The following is a 12562-nucleotide window of genomic DNA, read 5'->3' as shown; positions in this document are numbered from 1 at the left end:
TAGCTGTAGCCTGAGATCTTCACATCTTGATCAGGGGAAATCTTTCCACATTTAGCTGAATGCACAGAGAATCCTTCATGCATTTCCTGCTACTAGAGGAAAGAGTCTGGGCAGGTTGGCTAGTGGGGCAGTGAAAACAGTTAAGCTGTTTATAATAGAACATGTGGAGGCAACTGTCTGAACTGTGCTTTAAATGAAATGTTAAAAAGACATAAAGGTAAAGGGACCCCTGATCATTACGCCCAGTCGTGGCCGACTCTGGGGTTGCAGCGCTCATCTCACTTTACTGGCCAAGGGAGCCGGCGTACAGCTTCCAGGTCATGTGGCCAGCAAGACTAAGCCGTGTCTTTGCACTTTGATGTGCTTTCCAATTGCTAAGTTGGCAGGAGAAGGGACCGAGCAACGGGAACTCACCCCGTCACGGGGATTCAAACCATGACCATCTGATCAGCAAGTCCTACGCTCTGTGGTTTAACCCACAGCACCACCCATGTCACTCCCCCACCCAAAGGACATACAGTGGTACCTCAGGTTAAGTACTTAATTCGTTCCGGAGGTCCATCCTTAAGCTGAAACTGTTCTTAACCTGAAGCACCACTTTAGCTAATGGGGCCTCTTGCTGCCACTGAGCCGCCAGAGCACGCTTTCTGTTCTCATCCTGAAGCAAAGTAACCTGTACAAAGTATGTAACCTGAAGCCTATGTAACCCAAGGTACCACTGTATATGAGTGCTAATTGAAGCTGCCCATTGAGAGAGAGGGAGGGGGAGATGCAAAGCAAAAAACACAAACCCTGATAAACTAACTGGAGCAAGTAAACTCCAGCACAAGCAATTGCATGTGCAGAGGAGGGCAACTAAGATGATGAAGGGTCTGGAAACCAAGCCTTGTATGGAGCAGTTGAGGGAGTTATGTATGTTTAGCCTGGAAAAGAGGAGCCTGAGGGGAGATATGATAGCCTCCTTCAAATTTCTAAAGGGCTGTCATGTGGAAGAAGAAGAAGAAGAGTTTGGATTTGATATCCCGCCTTTCACTCCCTTTTAAGGAGTCTCAAAGCGGCTCACATTCTCCTTTCCCTTCCTCCCCCACAACAAACACTCTGTGAGGTGAGTGGGGCTGAGAGACTTCAAAGAAGTGTGACTGGCCCAAGGTCACCCAGCAGCTGCGTGTGGAGGAGCGGAGACGCGAACCCGGTTCCCCAGATTACGAGACTACCACTCTTAACCACTACACCACACTGGCTCCACCATCTGGCTCCACCACACTGGCTCCACCATCCACTGGAAGGTGGATCAGGCTTGTTTTCTCCTGCCCCAGAGGGTAGGACTTCTGGTGACTTGAAGTCACCAGAAAGGAGATTCTGACTAAAAACCAGGAAGAACTTTCTGACAGCAAGAGCTGTTCAACAGTGGAATGGACTTCCTCAGAAGGTGGTGGCAACTCCTTCCTTGGAGGTTTTAAAGCAGAGGTTGGATGGCCATCTGTCATAGATGCTTTAATCGAGATTCCTGCATCACAAGAGGTTAGACTAGATGACCCTTGGGGTCTCTTCTAGGATATATATTTCGCTTACCAAAACCCCTTTCACCCATCCAAATTTCACAAAGCCTCCTTTGGTTTCTTCTTCCTTGTTGGATTCAGCTTCTTCTGTATTGCCATCTGCTTTGGCGAATTTGTCAACTGAAGCAGAAGTCACCGCAATGTTCTAAACAACGACAAAAATTATTTTAAAAGGTATTTAGTATGATTGTCTTTCAGATGAAAGGAACGGGAGCGTGTCTAGCCTGTGGTTCCACAGGAAGACAGGAAATATGCACAGGAAGACAGGAAATATCCCTGATCAGGGATACAGCAATCTGAAAATCTCAGCTTTCCCCCTTTTAAAAGAAAGCAAGGTTCTGGCATTTATGTGAAGATACGGACAATGCCAGCTGCAAATAAGACACCAAAGCAAATGAGATTTTCAGTGGTTGGAGGCTGGGCTTCAGGACCTGGATAGCTCCCTTCTGTGATTAGCAAAACTATAACAAATCGTGTAAAATAGGAGAAAACAAGCGAATCTCCAGCTTTCCCCCTCGCATGGAATACAACATAGTTCTGCCAAGGCATGCCAAGACTTTTTCCTCTACATATCATTTTCTCATTTCATTAGGGACTTGAAAGAGACAGAATCTTGGATGGTGTGAATTTTCTAGAGATATATTCATATATCCATGGCCTCTAAAAATTATCCATGCTATTTTTGGTGGCAAATTTTGAGTGTATGTGTCTGTTTCGTGGCATATTCTACAGGGGAGGGTGAGAATTCTCAAACAGTTCAGGAACAGCTTGAAAGCATATGGGGCTGTATTCAGTGTTCTCTGTCTGCTAGTCCAAGGGCTCTTGTGCTAACGGACAGGTGAATTTCAATGTTGTGCAACAGAGGAATCCACTGCAACAGTTGGGGCAATGGAAACTCATTGTACATCAGAATGCTTTATTTATTTTACAACAAAGTCACCGGCAACCTGCTTATGTGTTCATTGGCGCAAAGCATTTTGCTACTGAAATAAGAATACGGTCGAGTGACTTTAACTTAGTGCTGCATGGGATACGTTACATTAAAGAAACTGTATATATATATATATATATATATATATATATATATATATATATGCTTTCATAGATTTTCACGGGTACAGGAATGCAGGTTTTGGTGTCTTCGGGTGTCTTCCCGTGTAAGAGTCGGGGTGTCTGTGCGACGTTTCGACGAGGTCTCACTCGTCATCTTCAGGCTGGTGCTTTCGGCTTCTTGTTACTGGAACAGGTTGTTCCAGTAACAAGAAGCCGAAAGCACCAGCCTGAAGATGACGAGTGAGACCTCGTCGACACCCCGACTCTGTGTGAGACCTCGCACAGACACCCCGACTCTTACACGGGAAGACACCCGAAGACACCAAAACCTGCATATATATATATATATATATATATATATATATATATATATATATATATATATATTTGGGGTCGACCCTATGCTAACTGATAAACAGGATCTATTGTTTTACATCAGTGGGCTTCATATTTTTTAACCTTAGGACCCTTCCCACTATGGAATTATTCATGAAGCAGTTCCTGAAATCCAGAGCTCTACAGCTTTCCCCCTGACATGCTTATTATCTGTATATTATGTGAAGCTCCACCTGAACAGTTACTACATTACTGAGAACTAGATCTTTGTGTTAAGCTGATTGCAAGCTGCTTCTTTTTTTAAAAGCCTTGCTTTATTACATAAAACCATTACATACATAGAGCTCCAGAGAAAGTTGGGGATTTAGGTCCCACTGAATTTAATTAACCCAGCTCACAGCTAAGTATACAAGATTTCAATTTTATGCATGCATACCTGGCAGTGGGCCCCATTGAGCAGGAATACCCAATATAGTGCCATCCAGATGTGGACTACAACTCCCATCGGTCCCAACCAGGGTGGTCAATGGTCAGGAATGATGGGAGTTGTATCCCACAATATCAAGATCTCTGTCCCTGCCATTAAATATAGACTTCCATCTGAGTAAATATGAATTGGATTGCGCTACAAGTATGGTCATTCTTAATGCCCTCTCAGTTGAGGCTATACGGGTTATGTTGCCAATAACTATTCAAAAGAACAAAAGAGATGATCTGAATTTTCTTTCTTTGACATACCTTTGCCAGCTGTTCGTGAATGTCCATCAGACTTGGTCTGTTAATTTTGACCCCACTGACGCTGCCAGTGTTTCGGTAGTAACCAATCTTAGGCACGGCATCCATTGTATTATGACCAAATGTTTTCAGGTAATACGTGTTGCTGTGGGTATCATAAGGGTGAAAATTCCCATCTGTTTTAGAAGCATCTCCATTTTGAAAGAAATTGTCATATAATTCTCTGTTTTCAGGCCTGTAGCCGACTCGGAGTCTATTACTGACATCGTCTGCAAAAGAAGTCTCTTCGTAGCGTTGTGAGTCGGGATCACCTTGAGATTGTACTGAATTATCGTGGCTTTCATTAATGACATTGACTTGAAATCTGTTTGGACTTGGGTCCAAAAATACATTTGGAGAATTATTCATAGACATATTTATGGGCAACTGATATTTCAGTCATAGATCTTACTGCTTCTTTGTTGTCAGATTCCCAGACTGCTGTGGTGTGCAGATGATCCCGGTGTCTCTCATTCAGTAATTGCTTCCGCCAACACTCTTACTCAAGTAATGATGTGCAACTCTGTCACCCAACAAAGAAAAAACAAGCAATATTTTAAATTAGCTGATTTCTTTCCAGCCATCAAGCCTGGTGTCTTACCATTTATATTTATATTTATTTTTAAAATATCAAATCTATGCACTACCTTTCAACAGACAACTGTGAGAATGTTTTGCAAGAAAAAATAAGACATATGGGAAAGCGTAAGATCCAATAGGATTCAAAGCAGCAGGGAAATTCATGCTGAAGGTTCCAGAGAGTAAATGCCTGGAACATTATTACTTGACCGGAGAACTGTGATGCAAAATTCTTTAAGGAAGGTAAGAGTGTGTGTGTGTGTGTGTGTGTGTGTGTGTAACTGCTGCTGGCAGGATCCCAACAGCAGAACCGGTGAAAAGCCCCAAAATGGGGGGAAGAAGGGGCTGAGCCAGCCTGCAATCTCCTTAGTTGGGCATTTGACCTGATGTAGGCCTGATTGACTGCAAGAAGATCAAACCTATCCATTCTTAAGGAAATCAGCCCTGAGTGCTCACTGGAAGGACAGATCCTGAAGCTGAGGCTCCAATTCTTTGGCCACCTCATGAGAAGAGAAGACTCCCTGGAAAAGACCCTGATGTTGGGAAAGATTGAGGGCACAAGGAGAAGGGGACGGCAGAGGACGAGATGGTTGGATAGTGTTCTCCAAGCTACCAGCATGAGTTTGACCAAACTGCAGGAGGCAGTGGAAGACAGGAGTGCCTGACGTGCTCTGGTCAAGGGGGTCACAAAGAGTCAGACACGACTAAACAACTAAACAACAACAACAACAGGCCTGATCGCTTTGCAAGTTCTGAGCTGGTGCAATGATTTGCCTACCCTCACCTTTTGCCCTGTCCAGTGTGCACAGCAACTGTGTTTTGGATTGCGCCTTTAGTGTTTCGTTGTTATATTGCGAGGGCTGTTTTAAATGGTTAATTTATCACCTTCCTCTAGGGTTGCCATATTTCAAAAAGTGAAAATCTGGACAGAAATCTGTTGACCCCCCCCTTTTTTTTTCTTTTGCAAAATCTCAAAAATAAAAAATAAAAAAATGAAGTTTTTGAGCTATTTTTTAAGGGAAATCGGCAAAAACAACACTGCTGATTTTCACTTGGATAGCATTTCCGACAGCCGATTACCGGTTTACTGGGGTAAAGGTGGGGTATAAATGTTTTAAGGAAATAAATAAAAATAATTCAGTGGAAGCTGATCTTCCCTTGGGGAGGAATGGAGCACCGCAAGAGGAGACCCTCTACTGACTTTGGTGAAGGGCGTAGCTCAGTGGTGGTAGAGCAATTGCCTTGCATGCAGAAGGTCTTAGGTTCAGTTCTTGAGTTACAGGGAACCAGGCAGAGGGCCTTCTCGGTAGTGGCACCCGCCCTGGGGAACGCCCTCCCACCAGATATCAAAGAGAAAACCAACTACCAGACTTTTAGAAGACATTTGAAGGCAGCCCTGTTTAGGGAAGCTTTTAATGTTTAATGGGTTATTGTATTTTAATATTCTGTTGGAAGCAGCCCAGAGTGGCTGGAGAAACCCAGCCAGATGGGCGGGGTATAAATAATAAATAATTATTATTATTATTATTATTATTATTATTATTATTGGTATAGGGCAGCTTCCTAGGTTCCTATGACCTGCCATCCACTTCACTTTGGACAGCAGGCCCTCTGAAGACAATCGGAACACATGGGCAGGTTGATGTCAGACTGGGAACAGGCATTCCATCAGGCGCCAGAGTCCAAAGGTCCATAGGGCTTGGGAAGTTAAGTCGACACATACTCAGAAATGAACCACGTCAGCCCATCTCATTAAATGCAAGTCCCACCCCAAAGCTTAGCTTGTGTCCTCACAAGACCTATAATTGCACTGGCTGCCAATTAGCTCCTGGGCTAAGTTCTTAGGGCTGCCATTTGTCTGGAATTTCCTGAACATAGCCGGGATTCGGCAGTTGGAAACAGTATCTGGGCGGAAACCTCTGGAATGTCGGGGGAAATCCGGACGTATGGCAACCCATATCGGAAGTGTAGGTTTTGCCGAAATTCCTTAAAAATGGCTTTTTTGTTTTTATTTTTAGATTTTGCAAAGAAAGCTCAACAACTTTGCCCTTTTTATATCCAGTTGATCACTATGCCCTGCAGATAGCATCTTATCAGAAGGTCCATTCTGCACAATACAAGGACTGGCACGTACCCTTCGCAAATTCTTCCTCTTAAAAATCGGACAAAAATCTGTTGTGTTTTTGATGCCTACCAAAAACCTTTCTCTTCCAACAAGCCTTTTACGTACAGTGGTACCTCGAGTTAAGAACTTAATTCGTTCCGGAGGTCCGTTCTTAACCTGAAACTGTTCTTAACCTGAAGCACCACTTTAGCTAATGGGGCCTCCTGCTGCCGCCGCGCCACCGGAGCCCGATTTCTGTTCTCATCCTGGAGTAAAGTTCTTAACCTGAGGTAATATTTCTGGGTTAGCAAAGTCTGTAACCTGAAGTGTCTGTAACCCGAGGTACAGTGGTACCTCTGGATGCGAACAGGATCCGTTCCGGAGCCCCGTTCACATCCTGAACGCGTCCGCATGTCCACGCATCTCGATTCGCCGCTTCCGCGCATGCGTGTGATGTCATTTTGACCGCCTGCGCATGCGCGAGCGGCGAAACCTGAAAGTAACACACTCCGTTACTTCTGGGTCACTGTGGAGCGCAACCCAAAAATACTCATCCCGAAGCTACTTCAACCCAAGGTATGACTGTACCACTGTAGACAACTTTCCCAGTCTGCCTCTGTATCAGAATTGGGGTTTTTTATGTTTTAAAGATGTCTTTATTGTTTTATCACATTTGCATTTGCCACCCTGGGTTCCTTTAGGAGAAAAGGCATGGCATACATTTAGTAAACGGAAACCTTCTAGCAGTTTGTTCAGAGCTGGTTCAGAATGATACCACAACTATGGGAGGATGATACAGGAGTCTTGAGGTCTGCCCAGGGACTGCTTGCAACTGACATATTTACTTCTCACTTTTCACATAAGACTCAAACAGGCTTATAGTTAACGTAGTAAAACTGCAAATATGGAATAATTTTTTTTAAAATAATAATAAGTCAAAGCTGTGCCAGCTGGCTCTGACCAAGGCACAAGGCAAGGAGAAAATTGGGTAAGTTCAAAGTGAATTGAATTTACTCTCTTCCCATCCCTAGTTTGATAAGCAGGAGGAGGGGGGGAATCTGAGAGGAGGTGGGTGAGTGGGAGGGAGGGTAAATGAGTATTTTAAGCAGGCAGGGCAGGCAGGACCAAAATACTGAATCCTTCACTCAGAAAAACAACTGTGTGATGGGGGTTGAGGATGTGGAGTCAGGGGAGAGTTCTGCACCCGCAACCCACCTGCTACATATCCACTTTAAAGCCAACCATTCTTACCACCTTGGCAAGGGCCCAGGTTCTAACTTCAGAAAACACATTTTGGTACTTGTTTATTTTTCAGTGATATGCAAAGCTTGCCTCGAGCGGACACAATCCAACCCAAAATTAAGCACATTAAGGCTGATTGAATTTAATTGGCTCAAATATGCCTAGTTATGTGTTGGATTGTGGTCAAATACTACAAACACAGCAAATTTTGGACGCCTGTGTGCTTGCAAACATCAATCAGGGTGCCACAGCCAAAGATATTGGTGCTCTTCCAAACAATTTGATATAATCTGGAAGTATCTTTGGAGATTATATTCCAGTATTAGCTCTGTTCTGGCAAGCTTTCCATACGCAGTTTCTGTTGCTGAACTGGCTGTCACTGTTCACATGTGCAAGTCAAACGCACATTCATGCACATCTGGATACGAAGCGTTCAGTTGTGATCCCAACTGGTAAGCTCAGATGTGGGTGCATCTTCCTGTCTGTCTTGCAGTGTAGGTGGAAATCTGCCTCCCCGTCTACTATCTTGGACAGCTAGATGTGTGCAGGACAAGTCAATGAAAACTTTTATTGCTTACGGCTAAAGGCCTTTGCAAAGTTTAAACAAGCTCAAACAAAACACATTTTTTAAAAAATATTGAAAGTACTGTATATGCATATTAAATAAAGATATGGCATGATATTGCATGCTACCATCTTTTAAACAGACAATATTTGCAACTTAACCTGGCAATTCCATTCGTCAATCAGTGGGGCAGAAAAAGGAACAACATTAAGGATCTTGCACCTCCTTCCTTCCTTCCTTCCTTCCTTCCTTCCTTCCTTCCTTCCTTCCTTCCTTCCTTCCTGCTAATACAACACACCCATGCTCCTGGGGACAGATCAAAGTAGAAAGCTTTTCCTCGCTCTAGATTCTCTTTATGCACAGATTTCTGTTCACGTTTCCCTTCTTGGCACTGTGCTGATGAAAAGTCCAAGGCAATATCGATCGCACAATATCTACAGACAGTGTTTTATTCAATTCCGTCTCTCGAAATGCTGAATATATCATCTCTGATTCATTCAAGTTGCATTTATTGTTGCATTGTTGGGATTTACTTTCTTAGGAGAAAATCTGGGCCGTCAGTTTTCTCTCTCTATTTGTTGCGGACAAAGATTTCGCAACATGAACAATTCATCCAAATTACGACTGAGTCGTAACCCTGGTGGGGAATGAAATAATAATTTTAAGAAGCTTACCTTTTACAAATGATATTGGAGAGGATGTTGGTATTGTCAGGGATCTGTCTGCTTCAGCTGTCTATCTTTAGGGATGTCCAAAATATCAAATGTTTATACTGTGCAAGCCCTCTCTTTAAACCAATCAGCAATTATTTTCTTATTTTCTAATGTACCTTGCCAATAGTGTCCTTTCCCACCATGAACAATACTTCAGCGGCCGGGTTCTCTCTTCTATATAGAACACCGAGGGTACCAGCCAATCCCTGAATTTGAAACAGAAGGTACGTGTCCAGAGGAACATTTCAGCTTTTTAAATATTAGCTAGTAATGAGCCCATTAATTCTTGGACGGAAGGAGTCAGACCTGGCACTCAGCTCTCCCTGAATGTCAGTGGACCCAGTGAAGGTGATTTAGGTACTCTTCAAGATCTTGACCTCTGCTCTCTCGAGTTCATAAACTATGTTTGCAATTGTAAATGCACTCACAGAAATATGCACAGGGCTGTTTCGGACCATATTCCCAGCCAGTCATGTGCTACTGAAATAATGACTATGTAGCAATGTTTAAAAGTAATTAAATATTCATGCCAATACATTGGATTTTTTTTATTTATACCCTTGAAGCTTACGAAGGTCATTCTTTCACTTTAGGCACTGGGCGTGATTCAGCAAAAATTAGTTGTGGGTATGGCAACCTGTTTCTTGGTAAAAATGGACATTTGAAGATGCCTCTCACTAGATTATCCTATCTAAGAACTGTTAAGAACTGTTCAAGGGTGACAGCAAAAGAACAAAACCTTACGTTATCTTTATCCTGACAAAAACATGGGATACTTACTATCACCACACCATCCTTTAACATCTGAGTGCTGTCATTCATCTGATTTTGGGCGGTTATAGAAGAATGCAAAACGATTCTTTTAAAACCATCCAAGTTGGTGACCATCACTGTGGGAATGAATTCCATAGTTTTTATGGTGTGTGAAGAAGTACCGTACTTTTTTTGGGGGGGGGGTCTGCCCTAAAGCATGGAGAAAAGGCTCAGCCAATCACGCACCCCCACCCCCACTGTGGATGGGATACAGTGGATATAAATACAGAGGGTGGTAGTCCACTAAGTTGTACTCAGAGTAGATCTATTGAAATCAATGCTTCTTAGTCGTCTTCATTAATTTATATGGGTCTACTACTCCAAGTGGGACGTGGGTGGCACTGTGGTCTAAACCACAGAGCCTAGAACTTGCCGATCAGAAGATCGGCGGTTCGAATCCCAAACGGAGTGAGCTCCCGCTGCTCAGTCCCTGCTCCTGCCAACGTAGCAGTTCGAAAGCACGTCAAAGTGCAAGTAGATAAATAGGTACCGCTCCAGCGGGAAGTTAAATGATGTTTCCGTGTGCTGCTCTGGTTTGCCAGAAGCGGCTTAGTCATGCTGGCCACATGACCTGGAAGCTGTACTCCGGCTCCCTCAGCCAATAAAGCGAGATGAGCGCCGCAACCCCAGAGTCGGCCATGACTGGACCTAATGGTCAGGGGTCCCTTTACCTTTTACTACCCCAAATAAGACTTAATTGAATACCACCCAAGGAATTTGGGAATATGTGGAAGATAGCTATATTGGGTTCTGATTAAAGTGGAATGAGAAGGAAAATAGGCAGAAAGCATCCATGTAGAAGTACCTAACAAAGGATCAAATCACTGATGGGGAACCTGTGACCTTCCAGATTTTAATGGACTGCAACTCACATCATACTTCACTGAATTCCATTCAGCGCCTGCTGAAGACATTCTTATTCAGATAAGGCTACCCAGATCTTCATAAAGTTTGTGGGAGTTTTGATTTGTTTTATTCTATTTTATTGTGATAATTTTATTGTTTTATCGTTTTTTCATAAACTACTTTGAGCCCCCCCCCAATCAAGTGGTACTGTATATAAATTTCATGAAATATAAACAAACAAATAAAATCCCTGACCACTGGTCATGCTTGATGGGACTAGTGGGAGTTGGGAGTGCAACAACTCCCGAAGAACCGCATTTTTCCCATCTTTGCGTTAAATAATGCAACAAATGTTAGGTGGCCCTTTGGCCTGATACAACAAGATAGTTCTTGTGTGCTTGAACTGTTTGCTCTTTTAGTTTCTGCATTTGATAGCTCACCATAGGTTTACAAGCTTTAGTCCAACAAAAGTGGGACAAAAACAAACCAACTGGGGAAAAAATTGTGTTATGAAGAGTTGTAGACTCTTATGGGGCATGCACTAATTGGAAACGAAGCAGTGTGTCCACCCCAAAATGAAACCAGCCAAGCCCAGGGTGCTGGCTGCTTAAATGAGCAAGGGGCGGATCCAAGGGAAGACCACTCCCAGCTTCATTGGCTCTGCCCCCCGCACAGCCCAAGCTGTAGCCTGCATCCCCATTTGCCAAAGCAGGGCCTAGCTAGGTTGAATTCCCCCACCGGGGCCCCAGTGAAGCCTCCTCTGTCCCGCAATACCACCACACGCGAAAGGGTGAGTGGGCTTGCAGGCGCAAACAGTATTCAAAGTGGGATTCCATATAACTCCCCTGATACCACTGTGAGAACAAATGATTGTGAATGTACAATAAAAAAAGGAAGAGACTCTGAATTTCCTGTATTCACTGGAATGCTTCCAAAAAATATTGTCAGTCTGCAGGCAAACTGACTCTCTTAAATGTCACACTGTGCCTCATGAAGGCCTCCGGAAGGAATGTTCCCTAGTCCTGCTAGATCATTCTCACATGCTGCGCTGTTACCTCCCCGCAGCGTTCCATTGTATTCCTATTTCCTGCAGCAATTGAACCCGCTCCTCTCTTTGGACTCTGGCTTTCACATTCCCAGCTTTCCCTTTAAGATCCAGCGCAGTCTGAGTGGCATTTTCGTTTAGCCGACAGACCCCGCAATTCCCTTGGTTGTCATTTGTCTAGATTATAAGGCAAATGGCACGATATGAAATTATAGAGATGAATGAATGGTCTGTCTGTGCCGATTGGCTTTATCTCAGCGGGCTCTCCGAGCACCTCTTTAGCAAGAGTGACAAGGCTGAGATGAAATTTTGATTCCGGCATTTCTTAAAAATGGAATTGAACAGCTGTCAAATATTGTCACTCTCGTTCTCGCTGTATGAGCTAAGAGGTGACCTTGAGGCGCAACTAGTTACTGCCTCTTCTTTGTGTCTTCTTTGAGCTTTTTCACGTAGTCTTCATTGTGTGAGACAGTAAGCAGAAGTAAGGACTGCTCCAAGCTAGCCCCTTCTAGGTGTTCCTGGGTCAGAAGGAGGCCTCTCAACACTTCTGGGTGCCCTGAAGGAGAGAGATAAAGATTGGAGGGGGTGTTGATCATCTTCTCTCCCCAGCTCCATAAAAGCAAACTCTTGATTAGTTCCATCTCTCTTTGCACCTGGCCCAGGAATGTCTGGTCTTCAAGGCTAAAATCAAGGCGTTATAATTTTCTGTTCAGGTTGGACTTGCAAATATTGACCATGCTTTAAATCAGGGGTCAGCAAGCTTTTTCAGCAGGGGGGCGGTCCACTGTCCCTCAGACCTTGTGGGGGGCCGGACTATATTTTGGGTGTGAAAAAATAATGAACGAATTCCTATGAGAGCCAGTGTGGTGTAGTGGTTAAGAGTGGTAGTCTCGTAATCTGGGGGACCGGGTTTGAGTCTCCGCTCCTCCACAT

General features: G+C 43.8%; 1 protein-coding gene across 3 annotated transcripts in view; it reads right to left on the bottom strand.

The window, feature by feature from the left end:
- The window catches only part of SLC12A1 (solute carrier family 12 member 1), an 84584-nt gene extending 75493 nt beyond the window's left edge, over positions 1–9091 (bottom strand). For 2 of the 3 annotated variants that reach the window (XM_082198363.1, XM_082198361.1), the window contains exons 1-3: positions 8887–9049; positions 3687–4245; positions 1573–1704 (exon numbers count right to left, since the gene is read on the bottom strand). In XM_082198363.1, the coding sequence (XP_082054489.1) occupies positions 1573–1704; positions 3687–4097 (543 nt within the window). In that variant the 5' untranslated portion in view covers positions 4098–4245; positions 8887–9049. Of the gene's footprint in view, positions 1–1572; positions 1705–3686; positions 4246–8886 lie in introns of all 3 variants that reach the window. The other variant, XM_082198362.1, reaches the window with a different exon arrangement.
- Positions 9092–12562: the final 3471 nt, after the last annotated feature.

The sequence above is a fragment of the Podarcis vaucheri genome (assembly GCF_965113315.1).
Source record: "Podarcis vaucheri genome assembly, chromosome: 14".
Lineage (NCBI taxonomy): Eukaryota > Metazoa > Chordata > Lepidosauria > Squamata > Lacertidae > Podarcis > Podarcis vaucheri.
This window is presented reverse-complemented; position numbering and strand designations above follow the sequence as displayed.